Genomic DNA, 24,938 nt, shown 5'->3' on the forward strand with positions numbered 1-24,938 from the left:
AACGGAAACGTAGTGCGCTACGCGCATCGTTCTTCCGAAAGGCGGTGTCATGAACTGATCCACACCCACCCTCATGGACTCCGCACTCGATGTCGCCGCAGCGCTCACAGGCAGGTCTCTCCGACCCACTCCACCGTCCCTGTTTCCTTGTGAGTCCAACCTGCAGGTACCATTCCCGGAGTGATTCACCAGCGATTCATACAGTGTTGTATTGGAGTCATCCCGTCGCGATTCTCATTCCTGCGGACTACATACGCGCACTATCCTGTCTCACCGCCGACTCGATCTCTCGGACCTGCATCAGGATGGCCCAATTGCCTGCGAGAGGGCGCGGCTGGAATGTACGCACGGTTGTGGCGATTGGTGGCATAGGTGGATTGTGTGATCATCTCATTCTGCAACAACGACTCCTCGTACGCCTACGACCTTCGTTATCCGCAGTGTGCGCAACCTGAGAGTCAGACATCGGTCTAACCTGTATTTTTGCGACCGAGTGTACCCCCGCCTCAGGGCCCTCATGTGGACGCTGGTGCCACTGCGCCGCACCGACCTCCGCACAGCAGAACACCGGCTACCTGAAAACGCGTGCCACGCAAGAGAGTCCAAGGGTCCTATCCTCGTTCTATCATTCCGCTCTCACCGCCTCGCAGACCCTCCAATCACCTCGTCCTCGAGGTCCATCCCACCGTCCGAGCTCTCGTACGTCGACAGCCTCCGCGTCGGCCGCTTCGGCACCGGAATCGGCGCCACGTCGTCCGCCCTCTCGTCCCCGTCCTCGGCCTCCGACGCGACCGCGCTGTCCTGCGCGAGCGGAGACACAGTCGGCGCGGGCGACCCAGGCGGAGACGTCTCCTCCGCGAGCTCCTCCGCGTCCGCCGGGTGCGGGTTCGGGAGCTCCCCCAGAGAGCGGCGGCGCGGGCGCGGCTCGGGCGCGTCGAGTTTCCGATCGGGAATCTGGAGACGCACTCAACGACGATGTCGTACACACGGACGGAGAACGGAGGCTCACCGGAAGGCGCACGATGTACGCGGCGAGGGTCGCCACCGCCGCGAAGACGAACACCGCGCGGAGCGCCTCCGCGTACGCGTCGCGCGCGGCGCGCTGTAGCGCGGGCTCGAGCGTCGCGACGAGCGTGGACGAGTGGCGGATCCGCGAGATCGTGCTCTCGATCTCGGACGCCGGCGTGGACGGGGGCAGCGCGCCTGGGACGCGCGCGCGCAGGGACGCGGTGAGGAGGCTCTGGAAGAGCGCGGCGGAGACGGCGACGCCGCCGACCTGGCCGATGCCGCGGAAGAGCTGGCCGAAGCCGGTGCCGACGGCCATGGCGTCTTGCGGCAGGTGCGCGAGCAGGGCGACTTCGAGTGTGCGTAGTTAGAGATACTCTGGAGAAGGATGCCGGACGACGTACTGAGCATGGTTTGGAGGACCACGGCGTTCCCGAAACCCATCGGGAGCTATACGACACGATGAGGGCATTATTGTATGGGGAAGCAGAACGTACGTACGATGCTGAGCCAGAGTATGACTGGTGACGAGTCCTCACGCATGAGCGAGATGAGCACCGCCGACACGAACGGGAACAATCCAAACACCAGGTTCAGCGTGCGGTATCGCCCTGTGCGGTGCATTATCCATCTGGCGGGACCATCAGCACCCGCCCAAGGCCCTGGCGGTCGAACGTACCCGGCAAAGAGTGACCCCAGAGAAATCGAGACTCCGTTGGGGATGAGGTGAGCGCCAGCCTCGCTCGCACTCGTGAGAAGCACGGTCTGGAACCAAGTCGGGAAGTTGTACATGACGGTGAAGTTGCACGTTGCGACGAGGAAGTTGCTGAACCCGACGAGTACGGGTACGCGCTGTCGCAGCAGGAAGGGTGCAAGCATGGGCTCCGGCGCGATGCAGAGCTCGAAAACAACAAAGGTCACGAAGAACACCACGAAGAGCACCAGCGGGACGTAGACCGTCGGGCTCGACCACTACGGGGTCTGTTTCATAAGGACGCGAGAAGGAAAACAACGAGAAGACGCACAGGATGCTCTTCGCTGAAACGGGTACTCAGGAAGATGAGGAAGGAAAGGACCTGAGAGGTTGCCATGTTACATAGCGTACGAACGGATGAGTGACGACCCTACCGTTCCCAACAGCGTTAAGGTGCCTCCATAGTCGATGCGTTTGAGCACCTGTTTCGTGCTCTTGCTACCACCCTGGTTGTGATTCTGGCTCAGTGAAGAGCTAGACGTTTGCATAGCTAATAAGCGTACCGGCGTGGTATAGTGGAGGAAGGTGGACGTCAGCATGAAGGATACCAGGAACATCGGGAGCTGGATGAGGAAGGCCCAGCGCCAACCAAGTCTGCCATCCCCTGAAGTCAACAAGGGTCAAGTCGCACCAGTCACATGTGTCGTACCGGTCGGCGATGAAACCACCGAGAGGTCCCCCCAATCCCATTCCCATCTGCAAGTAGCATCAGCGTCGCGCTTCGAGGTAGAGTAGGTCGTAACTTGCACTGGTGAACACGGCGGAGACGCCTTGTGTCAAGCCTCGGTTCTGAAGACGGATTTAGCTATGAGCTGCAGAATCGAGAGCGTTGGCAACACTCACTCTCAAGCTGTACATATCGCTCGTGATAATCCTGGAAGTTACGTGTCAGTACGAAAACATACTTTGGCCCACCGCAGATACCCACGTGGCGGTCGTAAAAACTCCTCCTCCACCCAGACCGGCAAGCTAGATCTTGAGTGAGTCGAGTTCTTCGCCCGAATGGTGGCGGATACGTACGAATCTGGCTGCAATGAGCATCTCCATGTTTGTCGAGAACCGCAAGCAATGGTCCCGAGTCCGGCGAAGAATACGGCGGTCTGGTTCGCGCCTCGTCTTCCGAGTATATTCGACAAGCGGCCATAGAGCGGGGTGAATGTGCACGTGGCGAGGAGGTATCTGCGGGCGACGTCAGAAACTCTAAGGCCACGCTTCGTATGAGTAGGGCGCATACGAGGTACCGAGCCAGCTTGCTTGGTGGGCTTTGTTGAAGTCGGAAGAGATTGATGGGAGCACTGAACGTGCCAGATCAACGAGCGAACTGGTTCGAACTGAGTGCTGCTCACGTGTGGCAACCAGAGTCGCTAACCGGACGATTCAATGATTAGAGTTGAACCACGACGTCATCATGCCAGGCACACGTACTATTCAGCGACTACCACAAGAACAAGAACAGAGTCGGTATTCAGAAAGCGGTGACCATTGGAATGTTACACACGGATAGGAAAGTGGCAGCCCATATACCGGCGAGAATGCCGTGGCGGGTAGAGCGAGAGATTTCCAAGGGTCCGATTCTGGTCGGTCGCTTCGATGCGTCTTCCAAAGGCGGGAGTAGAGGGTCCCGCTCAGAGGGATTGGAAGCCGACATGCTTCCTACGCTGTTCTATGGTGCACGTTTAGCCAGGAGGCGAAGAAACAAAGTAAGGCATGAGCGTCGATCATCGCAAAATATACGTGAGGCCTACCACAACTGTCCAACTATCACCAAATAGATCTTGGGTACACTCTCGCTGTTCAACGTTCAAGCCAAGGTGCCTGGTGGACGACGTAGTGGAGCAGAATCAAGGAGCGTGCGGGCGACCCGCCTGGACTCCTGAACACGGCGGCCGCGCGCCCGGCCGGAGTCGGCTATCCACGTGGTCATGTTTGGTCCTTACGGGGGCAAACAACGCTCTGGCCCTCTGGCGTTCGTCTGCTCCTCCACACGCTCAGCAGCAGCTTATTGTCAACGTCCTGCCCCGTCCTGCCTCTCTTCACGTGCTCGGTATCCAGGCAACTGTCGCACTTGTGGGCGACGCTTTGCACTCTTGTTTGTTCGGCTCCATCACCTGCTCCGAATGGCAGTCTTGTGTGGGCGCACCACAGGCGGTCCAACGATTGGCACTTCGCGTGCGCGAGGGTGCAATCGACGGGCAATCAGTCGCGACGCCCCCGGTACTTAATCAGTCGCCGTCGAATGTGAGTCTCCACCACCGCACACATCGTCCAGCGCATCGTCGGGAACCGAGTCCCAAGTGCTCCTCCATCTCACCTCCACAACACAACCACCCGCACCCGCAGTCTCCTTCCCACCCGCCGAGGATCTCACCATGTCTTCCCGCACCGCCATCCCCACCTACACCTTCGCCGCCGCCCCCGCGTCCCCGAACGCATTCGGCCTCTTCGCCGCGTCCGCTCAATCCCCCCGCGATACCTACGCCCTTTACGAGGACGCGCGCCAGGTCCTACGTCCCTCCAATGTGTCGCGGCGCACGACGGGCGCACCCAAAACTTCGGCCAAGAGCGGCTTCAAGAAGATCCTCAGGCTGTGAGCGTCCGCGCCGCTCGTGGGCCCCGTCCCCGAGCCAGCCCATACGCAACATACGCAACCTACCGATGCAAGACGGGCGACTTTGCCCCGTCCTCCATTTGGCCGCGCGCTTCGCCCTCGCGGCTGCGTTTGATCTGGCCATGCCGATCACGCATGCTTGTGACGTTTCCAGCGGAACGTCTCGAGAACGACCTCGCACTATCCGCGCTCAGCGCAAGCGTCGCTCGTATGTCTCCTAGAGATCCCGATGGATATGGAGAGCCTCTGTCGACCCCTATACGCTACTAATGGGTTGTACTTCGGTATCGTGATCGCATGTGTATTTTCGAACCCATCGCACGCGTTCTACACGCCACGATATATATATATACTATTTTATCAGACAGACCGATCCCCTCATCTCGTGACGGGGAACTCGTGGAGGAGGCCCTCGTCTCCGCTCCCGCAGGACAGCGCGGTCGCGGAGGAGAGAGACGGGTACCAGTTCGGTGAGGCAGCGGTCAGCGCGGAGGCTGTCGACCTAGTGACGTACAAGAGAGTCCGGATATCGAATGGGTCGGGAGAGAGTAGAAGGATAGAACGAAGCTACCACGACACACGACGAATAAATGACGGTGTTGCCCACGCTTGAAAGGCAGTCCGGCTGGCTCCAAAATTCAGGATAGCTCATGCACGCGATGGACATCTATCGCCAACAGAGGGCCGACCGGCGCTTCCCGAGGTCTCATCACGACCACAACTGCGTCCCGACTCCCTACTCCCTGCTGACTTTGAAGCTCCCTCTCCATTCTCAACATATAAATTCACAGTGTGAATCAACATTTGTCGAAATTTAGACATCCTACAGTGGGTCTCGCTTGCTTCTGCCACGCTCGACACCGTGACTCACTGGATCTTACCGTAAATTTTACTCCAGGTTATTAGATGCAAAGAATACACTTCGCCATAGAGGAGACGCAGATCGACAAGTTCTTGCGAAGACACATGCCCGGGGAGGATCATCCAACGGACACCACGGAGCTCTACTATCCAAGCGAAGGCTCGATCTACACCATGAAGTCGGAGCGACGTGTCAAACTCGAGATCGTGAGCGTTTGGCGTTCGCCCGCCCCGCGTCTCTGCTTTGCTGATGCGCGAGCACTCACACAGGCAAAAATGGCTCGCTCAGTCCTCCTGGCCGAAGCGAACACTCGCCGTTCAGCCATGCCTCGCACGTTGCTGCTAGACACCTCGACGAGGTTCCTGGAAGACGACAACCGCGGCGCCGGTGGGCACCAGCGCACCCGCCCTAGCCTCTCCATCTACTTCAACACCGAGCGCACTCGGGAGCTGCTGGCCGCGAACCCACCCGACGAGTCCGAGGCCTGCGACGAACTCGGCGACAGCCCACAGACTCCGACTCGTGCCCAAGCCATGAACGAATTCGCTGGTGCAACGTCGTACGCCGACATCGTCGTTCCTATACAAGTGAAGACGTCGCACGACCACGCAGCCTTCCGGTTCCAAAGTCACACTGGCGGGATGGCACGACGTTACAGCGAGAAAGGGTGTCAGTCTCTAACCCAGATCACCGAGTACTATTCCGCGATCCTAGGACGACAGCACCGCACCCATCTGTACGCGGTATACGTCTGCCGCGACAAGGCTCGACTCCTCTTCATCGATCGCGAGCGGTGCCACATCTCGGAACAGTTCGTGTACGGCACACGCGAAGATCAGACACTGCATCGCTTCTTCTGGCGGCTTGCGCGCATGGATCGTCAGCAACTCGGTTTCGATCCGTCGGTGATTCTGGCCGACGGTGAAGATGAGCGGCGGCTGCTCGCGCACGCACGGGGCATGAAGATGGCCGATCCGCAACGGGCTCTGATTCTCCGCGCTCTGTGTCGTGATCCGAAGACCGAGACCTACGAATCAGTCTCCACGCAGTGGCCACTCCAGCGCATGACGGTCGGAAGCGAGACGTATGTGGTTGGGCGTCCGATCATCCAGACCTCTGCGCTCCACGGACCCGCACCGCGACTCTTCCACGCCTTCCATGTCGAGCAGGACGGCTCGATCAAGGGTTACACTATCAAGGACTATTGGCGACCCGACCACGAGGAGATCGAGCTCGAGCACAAGGTCTACGATCGGCTGAAAGAGGCGAAGGTCACCAACATCCCCACTTGCGTTTATGGCGGCGACGTCGAAGTCAACGGCAAGGTCCAGCGCACGAAGGATGAGGGACTGTTCACTACCGAATCGTCCTCGAGGGTTTGCTCAGCCTCTTTTGGAATTTGAGAACTTCCACGAGCTTTCAGGGTTCATGTTGAACGCTATGACTGGTGCGTTCTGCCGTGATGACGCCGCTTCTAGTAGAACGACTCGTCTCATGCTTCACTTTGTAGCCACGACAGGCGTGGTGCGGCGAAGCCAAAACACTCCATCGTCAGATCGGCACGAACAGCATCCTCATCCTCTCCGAGTTTGACGACGCCACCCAGCAGATCACGCGAACGGCGCTCCTCGGTGACTGGGAGCTGTCGAAGACCAAAACCCTGATGGACAATGCGACGGGCCCTCGGCAACGTGCGGTAGTGGTAGGTGTCACACATTTGTACGACAACTGCTGTCGCGCTCACATCGGACCTGTTAGGGACCCTGGTACTTCCAGTCGAGCCTGTCGTTGAAGTATCCCTTATCCCGCCCGTATCGACTAAGCGATGAAGTCGAGGCGTTCGTACACGTCTTCCAGTATCTCGTCCTGCGATTCAACGTGACGCAATTCACCAATAAAAAAAGTCGTATACGCGCTGCAACACGTCTTGAGAGTGTCTACGCCGAGTGCGACGGCGGTAACGATGTTTACAGGGGTGGCGACGAGAAGTTCATAAGCATGGGCTACCCAAAACCCTGGCTTGTACCTGTGAACAACGATACCTTATACGATATCCTCAAGAACATCGCCGCAGTAACCAGTCAACACTATTCCGCAATTGACGAGTTGATGTACTCCAAACATTACGGCCACAAGCCCCTTGGCGATGTGTTCTCCGGCCATCCCGCCGTCGCCCCCACCGAAGCGCCCTCCGATCAACCCACTGTCGCCCCCGGTGATGTCGAGGACATGCGTTTTGCCGAGGGCGGGCTGCTCAGCACTCACGAGGACCTGAAGGTGATCTTCAAGAAATATGCGGACCTCAAGAACTGGCGCAAGGTGAAGACGTTACGGAACGGGGAAGCCTTGGAAGAGTCTTTGGACGCGAAAAAGAAGGATCCCGACCTTTTCCGGGCGGCGGGGATCATTCCGATGGATGAGAACGGGTACGCAGTGATCCCTAAGCCGCCCGCCGCGGCCGAATCTGGTGGTCCGAACCGGCGAACAAGAAGCAGAGGACGGCGTAAGGGAGACGATCTGGTGTTGTAGAGACCATGTGTTTGTACGCTTCATAGAAAGAAAGAGAATGTGAACTTGTTCACCAGTGAACAGTGTGTGACCCGTGGCGGTGACCACGCGTATTGCACTTTGGGCGCTTCCGATGTTTGTGCATGCGCCCGCCTTCTCCTCCTCCTCCTCCTCCTCCTCCTCCTCTATCCTTCCGCCCATGGCCAAGACATGGATGCTCGCGCCTTGAGCTCGACGTTACACACCAACCGCCCTCGCTTCTCTTCTGGCATCAGAACCTCGGTCACATGAATGGTCCCGGGTCAGATGCTTCGTCGTCCACGCGCCCATCTCCCACTTTCGTGTGCGTCGCCGCGGCCAAGAATGTCCGGTGACGTACATATATAACGAAGGAAGGATTTACTGCTCCGCCGAGCCTGCTCGCCCCAGTCTCCGACCCGTACTACACTCCCAGCATGAAGCTCCGGGTCGCACTCCTCGCGCAGCTCGTCGCCCTCGCTGTGGTGCGTGCAACAGCGACCGACCCGGCGGTGCTCGACGCGTGCCCTGGTTACACCGTGGACAGCGTCGTCACGCAGGGGAATGCTCTCACTGCGAACCTCGTCCTCGCGGGTACGCCATGCAATGTTTTCGGAACGGACATCGCGGCGCTGAAGTTGGAGGTCACGTATGAAAATGGTGAGTTCATGTCTACATTCCACCTAGGAGTGTCCCCTGGAGAACGAGACGGACGAACGAGCGGATAGCTCTTGCCCTATTTCCCCAAACGCTGCGCAAGAGTGCTCGCTGACACGACAATCCAGAGAACCGGATCCACCTCAAAATCACAGACCCCTCAAATGGCGATACGAAATCCCAGAGTCCGTGCTCCCTCGCCCAACAGCAGACCCGACCACCGATCCGACCACGGCCAACATTCGATTCAACTACACGGCCTCGCCCTTCGCGTTCTCCGTATACCGCGCCTCAACCTCCGAGGTCCTCTTCTCCACCGCCTCACACCCTCTCATATTCGAGCCTCAGTACTGCGCGTCAAACCGACCTGCCTGCGAACGCGAACCTGTATGGACTCGGGGAGCACACCGATACGTTCCGCCTGCCGACGCACAACTTCACGCGCACGATGTGGTCGCGCGACGCTACGGAGTGCCACAGGGGAACAACCTGTACGGGAACCACCCCATTTACTTTGAGCACCGGCGACAGGCACGCACGGCGTTTTCCTTGCGAACTCCAACGGGATGGATATCAAGGTCGACGACGCGCAGGCGAACACCACGACGCTGGAGTACAACGTTATTGGCGGCGTGCTCGACTTTTACTTCCTCGCCGGCAGCGAGACCGACCCGTTGGAGCTCGTGCGGCAGTACGCGGACGTGGTGGGGACTCCGGCCGAGGTGCCGTATTGGTCATTCGGGTTTCACCAGTGCCGGTTTGGGTACCAGAGTGAGTGCTCATGCTTGCGGAACGACTGCACGTACTGAGTTTCCACTCAGATTACATCGACGTCTCCGAGGTGATCACCAACTATTCTGCGGCTGGCATCCCCCTCGAGACGATGTGGACTGATATTGGTGAGTGGCCATCGGCTGGAGACCCGGGAGAGAAAGCAGACCTGAACAGACCCCTCAGACTACATGGACCGCCGGCGCATATTCACCGTGGACCCGGACTACTTTCCTCTCGACCGCATGCGAGAGATCGTTGATTACCTGCACGATCACGACCAGAAATACGGTGAGTCTACTTGGATGTCAGTCGCGTCACGAACTAACCTGGTGTGCGTAGTGCTCATGACGGATCCCGCCATTGCTTACCTGCCCGACCAGGATTACGGTCCGTTTGACCGTGGTACCGCGGACGACGTCTGGCTCATGGCGGCCAACAACAGCAGTCCCTTCCTCGGCGCGGTGTGGCCGGGTGTGACGGTGTTCCCGGACTGGTTCAACGACAAGACGCAAGCTTTTTGGGACAACGAGTTCGCGCTATTCTATGACCCCGAGACGGGTATCGACATCGACGGCGCTTGGATCGACATGAACGAGCCATCGAGCTTCTGCAACTACCCCTGCACGGACCCCTTTGCTCAGGCGCAGCAACAAGACCTCCCCCCTCCTCGCTCCACGGCTCCGCCCCCGCCCGATGCACCGATCTTTAACCAGACGTCGACGACTCCGTCTGCCTCCGTGATGAGCGCTCCGCACCCGCGTCGAGTCAATTGCACCTGCGCCTCTCGTCAAGCGCGTCGACCACGCGAGCGACAACGTCCAGGCCCCGCCCTACGCTATCCAGAACTTTGCAGGGGCCGGGGCGCTCTCAGACAAGACGGCATACACTGACGCTATGCACGCCAACGGCCTGATCGAGTATGACACTCATAACCTGTACGGGACGATGATGTCGACGGCGACGCACAATGCGATGCTCGCTCGCCGCCCTGGACTTCGTACGCTGGTCATCACGCGGTCGACGTTCGCCGGCGCGGGCACGCGCGTCGGCAAGTGGCTCGGGGACAACTTCAGCGAGTGGAGCCACTACAAGCAGAGCATCTACGGGATCCTCGGCATGGCCGGTATCTTCCATGTCCCGATGGTCGGTGCGGACATTTGCGGGTACGCGGAGAACACGACCGAGACGCTGTGCGCTCGCTGGGCGATGCTAGGCGCGTTCTACCCTTTCATGCGTAATGTGAGTTCTCCCCCCGCGTTCACGGTGACGTTCGTACTGAGTGCCTTGCAGCACAACGGCGACACGTCGATCAGCCAGGAGTTCTACCGCTGGCCCACGACGACCGTCGCGGCGAAAAACGCGCTCGACGTCCGCTACCGCCTCCTCGATTACCTCTACACCGCGTTCCACGCCGCATCAACGGACGGCACCCCCGTCCTCCGTCCGCTGTGGTACGCTTCCCGAAGGACGCGGCGACGTTTGCGGTCGACACCCAGTTCCTCTTCGGGCCGTCCGTGCTCGTCTCGCCCGTGATCGAGGAGAACGCGACGTCGGTCGACGCGTACTTCCGCCCGCGCAAGTCTTCTACGACTTCCACTCCCTCGCGGGCGCCCCGGGGCCGGAGCCACCACGCTCGCCGACGTCAACTTGACGAGCATCCCGGTGCACATCGTCGGCGGCGCGGTCCTCCCGCTCCGCGCTCCGGGCGCGATGACGACCACGGAGCTCCGAGCGACCGACTTTGAGCTCGTGGTCGCGCCTGGGGTGGACGGCACCGCGGCGGGATCGCTGTACGCGGACGATGGGGTCTCGGTGGAGCAGGCGGCGACGACCACGGTGGACTTCAAGTTCTCGAGCGGGACGCTGGAGGTCTCGGGGGACTTTGGGTACGCTCTCGGGTGAACGTCGTGCGGGTGCGGGTTGCGGGACAGAGCGCAGCGCCAGGGAGCGTGACGGTGAACGGGGAGGCGGTGGATGCGGGGAGGGTGTCCTTTGATGGAGAAAACGGGGTTGTGGATGTTAATGTAGACGTTCCGTTCGATTCTGGGTTCACAATTGCGTTGAACTGAGGATGTGGTTGTAGTAGTACGATAGTGGCAATGCCCGGCATTTCAAATCATTTGATTTTGGACTACCAGAGTGGTGATTTGAAATCACGTGTTTGTGACAGTGCGCGCAAGTCATGTGCATCGTTCGTCGGTAGGGGATGCCGGCCGTCGCTGTCGCACTCGTCGAGCTCGCCGTCCTCCTTGTGCTCCCTCCTTCAACACTCGGCTTTAGCTGCGGTCTGCACGACAGAATACTTCTTCGAGCAGGATGTCTCAGTGAGTGGTCGAGTCCTTCGTCGTGCCCTCGTATCCCGTGCGGCTTTGCTGAACGCTTCGCTCAATGTCCCCCTCACTAGGCGTACCAATTTACATGGACGACGAAGAGCACCTTTGCCATCACTTGGCGATATACTTCCTGATGGGAGGGACAGGTCAGGGAACAAGCTCTATAAGGTCCTAGTGGAGAACGTGAGTCAAATACTTTTCCCCAATCTGGCTCGCTCAGTGGCTTTCCTAGGCGAGAGGAAGTGGAAGTGGTCCCGTAGGCACCCGTGGCAGTCGTGGCGGAACTACTACGAGAAAAACAGCAAAGGTTGGACAAGAAAATCGCATCGCTGGTGAAGAAAGCTCAGCGGTCGCAGAGCGGTACGCCGAACCGTCCACATCGGAGGCCTCCCCCGCCCCTGCGGCGAGGAGAACGGTTCGGATACCGCGACCACGAGTAGAATATACCGATGCGGACGACCGAACCCTCGTCGAGTATCTCTCGGCGTGCGGTCCATCGTGCGGCAGTCGCCTCGGAACGAAGCTGTACAGGGGTCTGAAAACGTGTGTGTTTCTCTCTTTCTCCCGCGCACGGCGTTTGGTTCACCACTCGCCGACAGTATCCCGGGGGGGATCGCCATCCTGAGCAGTCGTGGATGGAGCGCTACAAGAAGCACGAGGCCTGGTTCGATTGGGCCGTCGAGCAGTACGAGGCCGACGATGGCGTGGTCATCCCGATGCCCGAAGGTGTCGTCAAGCCGAGACGGTCGAAGACTACGGCGCGCGCAAGCCGTCCTCCCAGAGGGCGAAACCCGTACCCGCGGCGAAGCGGAGGCGGGTCAGCGACATTCAAGATCAGGCACCTCCTAAGAAGAAGATCCGTGTCGACGTGGAGGCTAGGCCACTGCGGAATAAACCAAGCTCTGCGCGACGGGGCGGCGCCCCTGTTGAAGCCTCCGATGACGAGGAAGACGATGCCGTCGACATACCCTGACACGGCAGGAAGAAGTAATCGAGCTAGAATACAGCGACGACGATGGCGACACTGATAGCGACGAATATAAGGACGACGACGGCGACACGACAGCGAAAGCGATGAGTTGGCGGGTCCTGTTGGGTCGGACGACTATCGTATGGAAGTAGACATTTTCGACCGCGATGTGGACGATATAGAGGAAGCGCAAGACCCTGCCACGGCGTCTGAAGCATCGACGAGGAAGTCGAAACGTCGAAGATGTTGACGGATCAGCCAATTCCCCGTGGCGGGAAGCTCGACGAGAGACATGATGACGATGTCGGGGACAATCTGTTCGCAATTTCGTAAGCATTCCTCTCTTTCCTACTTCACATGTGCTAATACGCTTCGGTCTGTAGACCTGTTGCGGGCCCAGTTGTCGAGGCAGCTATCCCCGTTGTCGAAGAGCCGGCACCAAGCTCTCGGATGCACCTGCATCAGGCGCTTCGCCCCCACGACGGAAGAGTCACGAACACCTCCACCCGAGGCCGAGGCCGCACCGGGCGCGCCAGTTTCTCCCCAATCAGATCGGGCCAAGGGAAGACACCGCCGGGAGCGAAGCCACTCTCCGGCCCCCGTCGCAAGCACGTGCGGCGTATCCACCGTCGGGAACGGGAAGAGATCACTTTCGCCACTCCGGAGCCAGAGGCTCCCTCGTCATCCGTTCCTCCTACTGCGGCTAGCTCTCCGCTGCCCAGGTTTCCCAGCGTCGGAATAGTCAACCTGATGCTTCGTGCGATTCGTCCCCGAAACCTAAGGAGCCTCCGCGGCTGGACGAGGGCGCGTTCAACAAGGCGCTCTCTGATGCGAAAGGCAAGACTCGTGTCGAGTTGGGTGGCAAGGCTCGAAGACGCAACATCGAGGATGAAGCGGAGGCCAGCGATATGGGGGACACGCTATGCGACGCAGTTGATATCGACCGTCGTGCAGACGCAGAAGACGACGACCACCCCTGTACCCGGACGAGCAGTTCCATCGTGGCCCCCTGTGCGCGGGGGGAGGCGACGAGACCCCGGTCCCTCTACTATCGCACGCCCGTCGAGAGCCGACGAGAACGCGCGCTCGCCCAGTTCGAGCCAAGTCGTCACCACCGAAACCGTCACCGTGCAGAGGACGCGCACTGTCGAGCGCAAAGTACCACGGGGGTCGAAGAAAACGCCTTTCTCGCGGACCGCGCCCGCACCTACGGTTGTCGAGTCCCCATCCCCGCCCGTGCGGCAACCCGTGACGACGACCTCATGCTGGATGGATAGACGTCGACCTGCCGCAGCATCACCCCTTCAGTCAACCTCACCACCCGTTCAGCCAGCCGCTCAGCCAGCCGGTATTCGCTCCGCGTCTCGGGGCTTCCTCCAGCGCCAGTTCCACGAGCTCCGCGCTGTTCCCTCTTAGCAACTTGAGCCCCGGTAGGAACAATGCGAAACTCGACCCTGAACAACTGCTCAATGCCGATCGAAAGCGTCCCTTGAGTTCTCCATCGAAGGTGGAACGCGATTCCAAGCGGCCGAAGCCCGCAGGTCCTCTCCCTCCTCTCGATGGCCCTCGTCTGGAGAGCTTGTTGGATGCTGGCGTGCTGTCTAACGGGACCAAAGCCAGCGGTGCCGAACGGAGGACCACCCTGCCAGCGAAACTGTCCAGCGGAAGCACACCGGCGTGCATTTCGAGGACCATTCAATGCCGCAACCGTCCCACCTCGCCGACAAGGGTGACTCGCACTCCTCCCATCAATCCCTCGACGAGCGAAGCTTCAAGCGTCCTCATCCCGCATCGCCCCTCCCCCTCAGCCGTCGAAGAGCGCCGGGCACACACGCCGCCACACTCTCGGCGGCTCCGTCACCCCAGACATCTTCTACGACCACCCGGCACGCCACCTACCGACCCTCGTGCCCGACGGACCTCACTCGGCCTCCGTCGGGCTCCAGCCTGGCAGCGACGCCTCTCGCGCGAGAACTCCTTCCAGTTCCTGTTCCCCTCCGGGCCCGGCCACACGCGCACCATCACGCTCCCGCCGCGTCCGCGTACCTGCCCGGGGCGGGCACGTCCCTGTCGTCGCCGCGCGCAGCGGACGCGCGGTTCGTGAACGCCGTGCCCGCGGCGGAGCGCGAGCTGCTGCAGGCGTACGTGATGCAGCTCGTGGTGCAGACGATGGCCCAGAACCACGGCTTCCACGAGGACATCGTGCGGAGGCTGTGCGAGGAGACGGGGTCGTTCGCGAAGGCAGACAGGCGGCTCCTGGTCATGCGCGAGGGTGCGAGCGAGGCACTTTACAGGTTCGACGACTCCGACGAGGAGGAGGGCGGGGAAGCGGGGACTGCGAGCGGCGTCAGCGACGCGTCGAACCGCAGGGGCTCCGAAGACGCGGCGGAGGTCGAGGGCGTGCTCAGCCAGGACAGATGGCTGCGCGGCGAGCTCCCCCAGGCGGAGAGCACCCGGGTCGTCTCGCGGCCCCCTGCGGTGCCCCAGCGCGGACGCGTCAGCTTTGGCGGGCGCGACCAGTTGCACATCACCCCCGTGGCGGCGGACAGCGAGTCGAGCGTGGACATGGAGTACTCCCCTCCGAAGACTTCGCGCGCGCATCGCCACCTCCGTGAGGTGCAGCGGAGCGAGGAGGATGCGATGGATGTCGACGTCGAGCTGCCTGCCGTCGACCGGGGAAAGGGAAGGGTCGGGCGGAGGAGGCGCGCGAGGTCAATCTTATGGAGATGCTGTCGTACGGCAAGGAGGACTGGCGTCGGCTGGAGCGGCTAAACGGGCCTGGGGGCGCGAAGAAGGCGTTCGGAAAGGCCCTCGAGAAGCTGCTCTGAGCGGGCGTCGACGAACATCACTGTACATGCTATGCTTTTATGAGTTATGACATGCTTTCGTACCGTCCTATGTGTACATAATCAACATCGCCGTTAATACAGTCTGTGCATGAAGCAGAAGCGAGTTCTACGCCCGCCGTTAGCATCACCAGCGTCCACCGTTGAACACCGGCGATATCCAGTGGAATCCAGTGGATATTTCCGGTTTTTGGCATCATTTTGGGGGACAACTTGTAACGACCCAGTCCAGTGGCTTCCACGTGCAGAGTTCGACGGTATCCACTGGTGCTGCAGTGTGTGTATTCAGCGGATGCCAGTGTACTTCACTGCGAACAATCAGTACACCGCTGTACTTCCGCACCGCGTCCAGGGCCCGGGCTAATCAGGTCACTTTCAGTACGCTGTGGCCGCTGTTTACTGAGATGCAGCGAACTCCGCCGCCGAATTCAACTGTGACTGTGGCGTTGTGCGGTATCATCCACCGGATGTCAGCTTACATTGCTAGTTTTACTGGGCACCATGTCTACATAGGCTACTGGACGTTACTGTATGGCATGGGAAAAAACGGAGAGAACCACTGGACGCCGATGAAGAACGGTGGAATCTGTAGAATCCGCAGGATTCCACCGTACTTGCCAACGGTCCGCATAGTACTGGCAGAAGCGAAGGGTTGGTATCATGAAGGCAATTTTCAAGTCGGGCACTTGGTTCGCAGTAAGTATATTCAATTCTTTTCGGTGGCTTGGTCACAAAAGAACACATTAGGTACAGGCTACGACGTCCATTCGAGCGAAAATGGCCCTGCGTAGACCATTTAGAGAGTGACCGGGACACAGCCAATGGACACGAGGCCACCCTGCGCGTCCAAAGTACCGTCAGCATCTCACTTTACGAGCATGTACTGTGGAACGTACGTGGCTGTTGTCTTGGCAGCACACCGCTTGGGCATCGCAAGCGTCGCCGCTACCGACCCCGACGACGCTGATGGGGGAGCAGGTAAGGCCGAGGAGGACGTTCACGTCCTGGACGACAACGCCGATCGAGTCGAGAATGGAGGTCCCGGCGGCGGATCCAGCCTGAGGGGATGATTGTTGAGCGCACAGGCAAGCCTCGATTAAATTGCAGTTGCTTACCGTCGTGGTGGTCTGGCAGCATTGGATGGGAGCGGTGCTGCACGTCTGGCGCGACTCGAGAGGGCTGGCGGCCGCAAGGAAGGGAAAGAGGGAGGCCGCGAGCGTCACAATGGCGGTGAACTGCATGTTGGATGGATGGTGTGAGTACTTGGGTGGATGAGCTGCGAGGGCGGTGTGTTGGGGTCGACCTGTCCCTCCAGCACCCTTATATACCCCTGCACGCGTGCCGCAAGCCGTGCTAGAGCCCAAACAATTTCGTCAGACACTCATCATACGCAGCATCGCACCAGCCCATTTCCTCACCGGACGTCATAGGCGGTAGGAGGTCAATATCCTCCGCGGCCGCGCCCACGCTCTCGCCCACGCAAACAACGCACCGCGATGCAATGTCCGAACGAGAGAAGCCGGTCTTGCCGGCAAGGAGCCACAGCGTGCCGAGAACATGTGGAGACGCTCCGCTTTGCCCGCGCGCGCACCGTATTGCTGAAGCTGATTTTGGACTCACGGCTGACACACCCCTGCGGTGACGGTGTTACGGAGGCTGTGTGCCTTGGCGCTGCAGCTTGGGAGCAATTCGACGGTCCAGTCGCTCCGGCCCCGGGGCGCGGTCGTCGTGGAGTACAGGCTCGGGGCCGCGGCGGTGTAGGTTCGCTGCGCTTCTCAAATCCGCACTGAGTCTGGCGCATGCTTTTGTTAGACTTGGTCCGAGTCGGAGTGGGAGACAGTGGGGGACGTACAAGGGCTGCAAGGTTGGGCGGAAACGAAGCTTGCCTGCGAAATCTTAGCCATAAAATCAATTGAAACCGGGTGTTCTGAGGAGTTGGTGAGTGGCAGTGAAGTCTTCTTGAAGGCGGATAGGTGTGGATACGCGCAAGTTCGCCCAATTAATGATGTCTTGCTTGAGCTCCGGCGCCTCGGGGTCCTACTCTTTCCGGGTCCTGCCGTCCACGTGGCAACCACTGTGCGCCGGCGCCAGCGACCACATTCCTCCTTCCGCAAGACCAGCTCAACACAGACGAGTTTCCACTAGCGGTGGCCTGGAAACTGCTCAATCGAGTATGTCTCGTCTTCGCAATTGTAGTATCTGCCGTGGCTAATAACACCCGATTGCTGATAGCGGGTAAATTTCGTCATGGCAATTTGCACGGCGTCGAGCGGGTGTCGGAGGACTGCCAATTGCAGGGTTGTTGCTTAAAACATGTGTGGTATGTATGTTTCTATCTCATTGTGCTCAATAACGGATCCTCACGTATCTACAGAAGGATCTGGCTGGTAGGAACCGGTCTGCCAAAGTCGTCCTGACGTTTTGGCCTTGGGATGTCTCTCCTTCAATGATCACCATCCAGCCACGGATAACCCGATGGATGCATTTATACTTACCGCTCTCGGTTACGACCATAAGAAACAGCTCTTGCGCCACTATCCGTATAGGGTGGCAGGAACAAACGGGCGTCAAAAGAACAATCAACACGGATGGCTGAAAAGCGCAAGGCGCTTTGTGCCCAGGCCACAAGGCACGTTGCTGCTCTCTCCCACCATCCCCCCATATTGCTCTACTTCTCCCTCCACGACGTTCACGATACCCTCCTGGTCTGTCGACCGTCAGACCGTTCTTGCTGTTCCACACGCCTCCGTCACACCACCACTAACACCGTCGCACCCCCATTCCTCCCTATGCAGCTTCAACCCGCACACGCGCGTCATCCCGACGCTCGCTTTATGAACCTCACCGCATTCGATCGCCCGCGAGGTGCTCGTCTAGCCCGTCTGCGTGGGCCGCGCCGATGCCCAACGAGTGGGCGCAGTTTCCGGACTTCTCGATATTGGGCCTCGTCCCCAACCACCCTTGGACGGTCACGAACAACCACCGCTCCTGCCGCACGGCACCTCACAGAGACACGAATGGGGGATTGAGAAGCCTCGGCCGCCTATGCGCCAATTTCACGCCTCTCTATGGAGCCGTTTGAGACTCCGGTGGTCAACCAAGGACCTCCGGTGGTCAACCACGGGCCCGGTGGAAACATTTGGGCGACGCCGGCGCCCGGCCCCGCGACTGGCAGATATCCACCACGGACGATGCAACGCTCTCCCTTCCAAGCTCTCCCTCTCCTCCCTCCCCCACCTCCTGTCGCGCAACATGGACAGTGGCAGCACGTCAACGCTTTGAGGCCGGCACGGCTCAGTGGTCCCCTCCTCCGGTCCCTGCTCTCCCGCGCCACTTCACGGATTCCAACCAGGCTGGCCACCAGGCGTTCATGCGCCCCTATGACAAGAGCACGTTTTACGCCGTGGCGAACGTCAACACTCGCCCTTCGCCTCCAGTCGCCCCGGTGGCTGCTCCCCAACCAATTCTGACGCCGGCGCCACCGTATGTCTCTTGCTTCAACTTCAACCCCTTCGACGAGGTGGCCGTGGACCAGCCTCAGCCCCCGGCCTACGCGTCTTCGTTCTCTCCCGTTCTGTCGCACAATGGGGCCACGTTCGTGATGACCCGTCGCCTCGGCGAGGGCGCCACGAGCACGGTGCTCCGTGGTTCGTCGGGTGGCGAGACGTACGCGGTCAAGGTGGTCGACAAGGCCAAGGCCGCTGCGAACCACTTCCGCCGCGCGACCTTCGTGAGGGAGAAGGAAGCCATGGCGGCTGTTAGGGAGCGTGCTGGGGCCGCTCAGTTCCTGGTGCCCTTGGTCATGTCGTGGGAGGATGCGGGGAGGATCTTCCTAGTCATGGTGCGTACCGCCTGCGCCGTCCGCTGGGATGTGTATCTGATCTGCTTCGATCTGACAGCCCGTCTATCCGACCGATCTGCATACGCTGCTCCGCAGCAAGATTCAGCTCTCGCGTACGACCGGTACTTGTTCGTGCAAGAACTAGTAGGCATCTGAAACTCATCCACCGACTGCATCGGCTGACCACCCCGTCTCAGATCTGCGCTCTATGCGTGCTCCGTCACCTGGGGATCGGCCACTTCGACATCAAGCCGAGCAACGTCCTCATCGCCGACGACGGCCGTGCCGTGCTCTCGGACTTCAGCATGGCGCGCGCGGTGCCCGTCGCGGGCTACGACGAGTGGCACAGGACGTCCTTCCTCGGCACCTTCCCCTACATGTCCCCAGAGATGGTCGCCGGCGACGCCTTTCGGCACGCGCGCAGACGTGTGGAGCATGGGGCTCGTCGTCGCGGAGATCTTGGGGATGGCGGCCTCGACGAAGTTCCGCGCGAGGACCCTCGAGGGGATCGCGCGCGAGCACGGGGAGCGCCTCCCTCTGCAGCTGCGAGCATCTGGGAGATCGAGGAGGCCACTGGATTCTCGTCTGCATGGTGGGTCTTCCTCGGCCTTCACCGCCGTGGCGGCACTGACCGACGAGCGTCCTGCAGATGCTTGCGGAGGATCCGGCGCAGCGCATCTCGGTGAGGGAGCTCGAAGAGCAGTTCGTCAAGCAGCCGTCGTGGACCGCCGTCCGACAGGGCCGCACCGCGCTTCGTACGTGTCTTTCATGTGTTGCGACTGGGCGGGAGCTCATGTGCCGTCTGCAGATGACTGGAGGCCGGCGCCAGACACCTGTTTGCCACCTGAACCGGAGGACTTCAGGCGCTCATCGCGCTTCTGAACGCCGTGGAGTACACCTCTGCGGAATACGAGGATCCAGAGGATCTCGAATACCCACGTGGGCCTGTTCGTGCGACAGCGCCCCTCTCGTTGCTGTAGAACGTGTTGTTGTTTTACGCCCCTTGTCCAATGCATCGCTTTGGTTGTTCGCATTTGTCGTATCTCTGAGCGTTACACAAATAAGTACCTAGGCATCGTGGTCCAGGACTACAAAGGTACGGTATGTCCTCGACTCGGCGCAGCAACAAACCTTCCAATCCGTATGTACCACAAAAAACCAGTCCCCAGTCCCTCTCCACGCATCCACCAACTCCACCATCCGCCGCCACCACTGCACCGACCCCGCCGCCGCTCGCCGCACGCTTCCGACGAATGGCATCCCGTCCGGCCCGCACACCGTCGACGTCCCTCCTCTGGCAGGCGCCTCGTCGAAGGCGACGACAACTTCAATGCTTGTGTCCGACCGAGTCCTGCTCGAGCAGCACCGGGCCGGGGGGAACCGCCGCGCGCGCACGCCCTGAGCGGCGGCGGCGGCGGCGTCACCGGATCGCATGCGCGTCGACACGACGAGCGGCGGGTGCGCTGCCGAACGTCGCCCGGAGTCTGGAGGACCGTGAGCGCGGCGGTCGCGATGTGTGGCGGCGGTGCGCGCGGGAGGACGGCGGGTCCCCCGGGCCGAAGCCGTCTGCGAGCGAACACTTGGCGTCCGTGGTCCGCCTTGAAGCTTGACGACAGAGTTCCGGGGTCGCGCGGCGGTCGCGCGAGGAGGAGGAGTGGCGCGAGCGCGCAGTGGGGAGGGCTTCGTTGTGCGGATCGGGTTTGCGACGAGGGGAAGTCGAGTGGTTTTGCGAAGGGGGAACCAACGCGGAGGGGGATCTCCACAGGTTCTGGTTCGAGAGCGTCGAGGAAGCGGAATTTGTCGCGCGTGCGCATGCGGTCGGCGGTGGGCTCGTAGATGGGACAGCTGGCTGGACTGGCCGCGTGATCCAACGGCGTCGTCGATGCTGAGTTCCACCGTCCGCACCGTGCGGCGGTAGATTTCCGCGTCCAGAACGCCGTCGATGACGACGCGCTTCGCCTTCTCAGGGCACATGGCCGAAAGCTAAGTACTTACTGGTCCAGAATTGACCCGTGGTTCTGCGCGCGTGTCAGTCACGACCCAAAGATTGCTCAGAAGACGACGTTACGAATCCCCGGCGTCGTCCTCAGTGTCCGACCAATGGTGCACTTGCATCGGCGTGCAACAAGCTTCGTCCGCCTGTGGAAGAGCTGTTGATTGGCTTGCGTGGAGCGGCTGGTGGCACTCTTGCGCGGCCGAAACACCCCACCTGGCAGAGGGGTCGGCGAGGCAAAAGCGGACCGGGATCGACCAGCCCGCGGCCCCGCGCGGGTTAAAGCCAAGCACGTCGAAGGAGGGCCGACGACGCGCGTCGCGCGAGATGTGCGTGCCGCCGTGCTGCGTGAACTCGGCGGCTGATGCAACCCGGGCCGCCAGGGTTGATGAAGATGAAGCGGCGACGGTTGGCTAGTATCATACGCAGCGCGATGGCGGTCGTCTGGGCGTAGGGAGTGTACTCCATGGATGGCCGGGTTTACGGTGCCCTGTGTAATGGACACCCACAGGGTGAGCTCTCCTGTACTGTGTTACTGGGCCACTCCGCGCACCGAAAACCAATCAAAAATATCCGGGTTGTCCGCAACGAGTTCGTTCGGCTGCGAGAGCGGGTGCTGGTGGAGAAATGTCTGCAGTACAAGCGGCGCAGAGATGGCGGATAGGGCAGAGAAGATTGCTTTCTTTCGGAGGGGGGTGCTGACGCGGGACTTGTTCGTGCCGAAGGGTGCCGGTCGATTCTTTGACGCCGAGTTTGTCCATGGACGTCGTTCGCGTTGTGTTCTAGGTTGAGAGAGCGGAATACATCGAAGTCTCCACCAGAGTTCCCGACCGTGTCGGAGGCGCGAAGGGAGATGTCGCAGTAGCTATGTTCGAGCACGAATGACACAGAGCCCATTCGATCCCCATACGTACGCGCACGGCGGCACGGAGGGCTGTAGGCGGCAAGTTCGTCTTATGGCTGGCAGCCTGGCAGGCGGTCCAATAGCGATGCTGCAAGTGTCAGGGAATATGAGCCTGACCTGGCGTGTCCTGGAGGCTGGGGCAAGGCAGAGGTGCCTGCGAGGAAATGCCGTACGCTGACGTGCGGCTGCGGGCTGGCTTCGGTTGTTTAAATCACATCATGTTTGCCGGCGGGGTTCATGGAAGTCGCGCGCGTGCGGGGGTAGACCTGGGTAGACGAGAGAGTTCAAGGTGCGGGGGGCTGGTCTACCGTCGATGCGCCACTGGGAAACATTGAGCTTTTGACCAACGCCGTTGTTGATGCGCAAACGAGCGTGGTGGGACGAGGACAAGTTGAGCATGAAGATGAGCTGAAGAGCGCTGTGCCGCGTGCGCCAGAGCTAGCGGGCGGGGCAGCGGTCACAGGACCGTGATCCGGGCTGAAACGATGGGGAGCGAGCTGGCGACGGCTCCGCGCATGTTCTGACCACCACCTTTCCTTCACCAATGCTCGCCATTTAGCACTCGCCTCCCGCACATTCCTTTCTTGTCCTTTCCGCCCTCACTGCACGAGCCGCGCTGGTCGTCGTCCTGCACAACCCTCGCCATGCAGCTCGTTCAATCCCCCTCCCCTATCCCGATGCCGCACAGGCTTTCCTCGCGGACAAACGCCCCATCCACCCGCTCCCTCAAGGTCCACTTCAAGCTGCCCGTCATCAAGAAGGCCTCGCCCACCGTCTCCATCACCAACGCCAACGCTGCTGCCCGCCTCGGCGTCCTCAGCGTGTGCGCCGATGTCCCGCAGCCTGCCGCCATCTCCTTCCCGTCCGCCCCGGTCCCGATTCCCGCCAGCTCGCGCAAACGCGCCCTCAGCGACTTTGGACACGGCGCGCCGAACGTAGTCGGAGCAAGAGCGGGCTATGGTGACGACGGTGAGAACACGACGAAGGCCAACGCACTCCCTTTCCACCGCCGCATCTCCCACATCGACATCATCCGCCGCCGCTCCAACTCCTGCGTCCCCGGCTCCATCTTCCCCACCGATGCTCAATTGCCGCAAGAGCAGCTGCATGCCGTCGCCTTTCCCTCCACTCCATCCTCCACTCCCACCTCGTCCTCCAAATCCTCCACCCCTTCCCTTCCTCCATTCGCGGGCTCCCGCAAACGGCCAGCCGGCCGCCGCGAGAGCATGAGCGCAGGCACTCCTCCCCCACCCTCGCGCAAGGCCCGTCGCGTCGTCGCCGACGCCGCATTCCTCGCCGCGATGCACAGCAGCATCGCCCTCCACATCCGCGCGCGCCTCTCCCGCCTCGCCGAGTCCATATCCGCCGCCGCCGGCTCGGACGACGACGTGCTGTCCGCCCAGGACGCCGTGCTCGTCGACCGCATCTGGCACAACCTCGTCGACATGGGCTACAGACCCCCGCCGCCGCCGTCGCCAACCGCGCCCGCCTCGACCGAGGAATCTGCGCACCACGCGATCGAGCAATCGCAGGCCACCACCACCGCCGCCGATCGTGCGCGAGCCGCCGCGGAGCGCGCGGCCCGCCGGACGCTCGAGGCCCAGGCCTCGCGCCCGGCGCAGGACCTGCCTCTCCAGCCAGCGGTGCTCCCCGTCCCGCAGCTCGTCGCGACGCTCATCATGCGACACCGCGACCGCGCGGCCGTGCGCCCGAGGTCGTCGTCGTCGTCGCGCAAGCGCGCCGTCGAGGAAGACCTGCTCACCCCGCCCTCGCCGCGCCGCCGGCGGTCGCCGCTGTCGACGACGTTCCTCCCCTCGAACTCCCCCTTTGACGGCTGAAGGGCGCTCCCTCTCCACTTGTCCGTCGTCTGGACGGCGGCATTCGTTCACCTGCTGCAATTGGCCGACCTGCAAGACCTCGACCCTCGCGATCCTTCAGCCTTTCACGACCTGCTGACGATTGTGAGTCGTTCCGTCTTGCCGCCCCGCGATGTCGCTGACTCGTCCGGTTGTTGCACAGATGACGTACCACTAGCTTGCATAATCGTTAATACCTAATCTCTTTGCGAACTCTCCTACTCTCACTGGCTTTAGTAGTATCGCGTTGGTCCCCCGGCCCTGGTTTTTTTTCCCGCTCTACCCGTCTCTCCCTCGTCGTATAATCGCCGTCGTAACCCTGTTTTCCGTATCCCCGTCCGTCGCAAACCCAAGTAGATAGTGTATCCGTACCGTCCACCACATCCCTCCCTCTCCTCCTCCCACTGGCCCGTAGCCTCGCCATCGCCGAGTAGTCTGCGCCGCAAGTCCCCCGGACGCGCATCCCCGCCGGTCGGCCGCGCTCTCGCTCTCGCTCGCTGTCTCTCCCTCTGCTAGTACTCCCGTCCCCCCTTCCCCACCCGCACGCGCTCCTCCCCTTGGGCTGGCCCTCGAGATCCGGACGGCGCGAGGCTCGGGCTCTGAGTCCGACCGCGGCACGCCGGGTGCCGCCGCCGCCCTCGCCTGCATGTAGATAGACTGCTACATGGAACTCAGTTTTGTCGATTCTTTCTCTCCGTCCTGCCGTGCGTCCCCGTGTCGCCAGCGGTGTCTTGATCGGGTGAGGTGGACGGTTGTGGATAGGAAGTGGGTGTGATTGCAGCCAAATTGCCAGCAGAGTCCCGCGGCACTGCCGCCGCCGCCGCCGCACTTCTTTCTCCTCCACCACACCTTCACGCTTCGACCCTTGGAAGTTAGATGCATGGATTGCAAATCATTGCATGGCCTGAGGCGAGGTTATTTCCCAGAACAGCGCGTCTACTAGGCCTACACCGGCTTACATCCGATCCATGTGCAAAACGTTTGCGCCGAGTGTCGTCTCTCTCCCGCT

At 61.0% G+C, this 24,938-nt stretch overlaps 7 protein-coding genes across 7 annotated transcripts; 5 read left to right on the plus strand and 2 right to left on the minus strand.

The window, feature by feature from the left end:
- Positions 1-636: 636 nt before the first annotated feature.
- BXZ73DRAFT_91394 (MFS general substrate transporter) lies at positions 637-3,407 on the minus strand (the record flags this gene model as incomplete). Its single annotated transcript, XM_048025958.1, has 14 exons — positions 637-954; positions 1,010-1,356; positions 1,503-1,636; positions 1,685-1,977; positions 2,031-2,081; positions 2,134-2,217; positions 2,263-2,353; positions 2,409-2,455; positions 2,519-2,548; positions 2,603-2,633; positions 2,688-2,728; positions 2,776-2,938; positions 2,994-3,054; positions 3,254-3,407. The coding sequence occupies 14 exons, from the start codon at positions 3,405-3,407 to the stop codon at positions 637-639; spliced, it is 1,845 nt and encodes a 614-aa protein (XP_047875351.1).
- A 721-nt stretch (positions 3,408-4,128) lies between these two features.
- On the plus strand, positions 4,129-7,758 carry BXZ73DRAFT_79394 (uncharacterized protein; the record flags this gene model as incomplete). The annotated part of the gene is made up of 7 exons (XM_048023078.1): positions 4,129-4,346; positions 4,388-4,575; positions 4,736-4,848; positions 5,274-5,435; positions 5,499-6,605; positions 6,740-6,931; positions 6,988-7,758. 7 exons carry the CDS (start codon positions 4,129-4,131, stop codon positions 7,756-7,758), a joined length of 2,751 nt encoding a protein of 916 aa, XP_047875352.1.
- A 434-nt stretch (positions 7,759-8,192) lies between these two features.
- BXZ73DRAFT_91395 (alpha-glucosidase) lies at positions 8,193-11,088 on the plus strand (the record flags this gene model as incomplete). Its single annotated transcript, XM_048025959.1, has 11 exons — positions 8,193-8,415; positions 8,543-8,684; positions 8,755-8,903; positions 8,932-9,183; positions 9,234-9,311; positions 9,370-9,474; positions 9,526-9,923; positions 9,979-10,425; positions 10,477-10,620; positions 10,653-10,765; positions 10,842-11,088. 11 exons carry the CDS (start codon positions 8,193-8,195, stop codon positions 11,086-11,088), a joined length of 2,298 nt encoding a protein of 765 aa, XP_047875353.1.
- Positions 11,089-12,732: 1,644 nt separating this feature from the next.
- Positions 12,733-15,317, plus strand: BXZ73DRAFT_79396 (uncharacterized protein; the record flags this gene model as incomplete). Its single annotated transcript, XM_048023079.1, has 6 exons — positions 12,733-12,818; positions 12,873-13,101; positions 13,212-13,500; positions 13,767-13,996; positions 14,110-15,100; positions 15,172-15,317. 6 exons carry the CDS (start codon positions 12,733-12,735, stop codon positions 15,315-15,317), a joined length of 1,971 nt encoding a protein of 656 aa, XP_047875354.1.
- An 814-nt stretch (positions 15,318-16,131) lies between these two features.
- BXZ73DRAFT_50881 (fungal hydrophobin) lies at positions 16,132-16,576 on the minus strand (the record flags this gene model as incomplete). Its single annotated transcript, XM_048020523.1, has 3 exons — positions 16,132-16,173; positions 16,232-16,393; positions 16,451-16,576. The coding sequence occupies 3 exons, from the start codon at positions 16,574-16,576 to the stop codon at positions 16,132-16,134; spliced, it is 330 nt and encodes a 109-aa protein (XP_047875355.1).
- A 2,803-nt stretch (positions 16,577-19,379) lies between these two features.
- On the plus strand, positions 19,380-19,580 carry BXZ73DRAFT_34282 (kinase-like domain-containing protein; the record flags this gene model as incomplete). Its single annotated transcript, XM_048017842.1, has 1 exon — positions 19,380-19,580. A coding segment is annotated over one exon (201 nt), but the record flags the coding sequence as incomplete, so codon positions are not given.
- Positions 19,581-22,717: 3,137 nt separating this feature from the next.
- On the plus strand, positions 22,718-23,911 carry BXZ73DRAFT_103746 (uncharacterized protein; the record flags this gene model as incomplete). Its single annotated transcript, XM_048015675.1, has 1 exon — positions 22,718-23,911. The coding sequence occupies one exon, from the start codon at positions 22,718-22,720 to the stop codon at positions 23,909-23,911; it is 1,194 nt and encodes a 397-aa protein (XP_047875357.1).
- Between the last annotated feature and the right edge of the window lie 1,027 nt (positions 23,912-24,938).

This window comes from Epithele typhae, assembly GCF_022376455.1.
Source record: "Epithele typhae strain CBS 203.58 chromosome Unknown BXZ73scaffold_44, whole genome shotgun sequence".
Classification (NCBI taxonomy): domain Eukaryota; kingdom Fungi; phylum Basidiomycota; class Agaricomycetes; order Polyporales; family Epitheliaceae; genus Epithele; species Epithele typhae.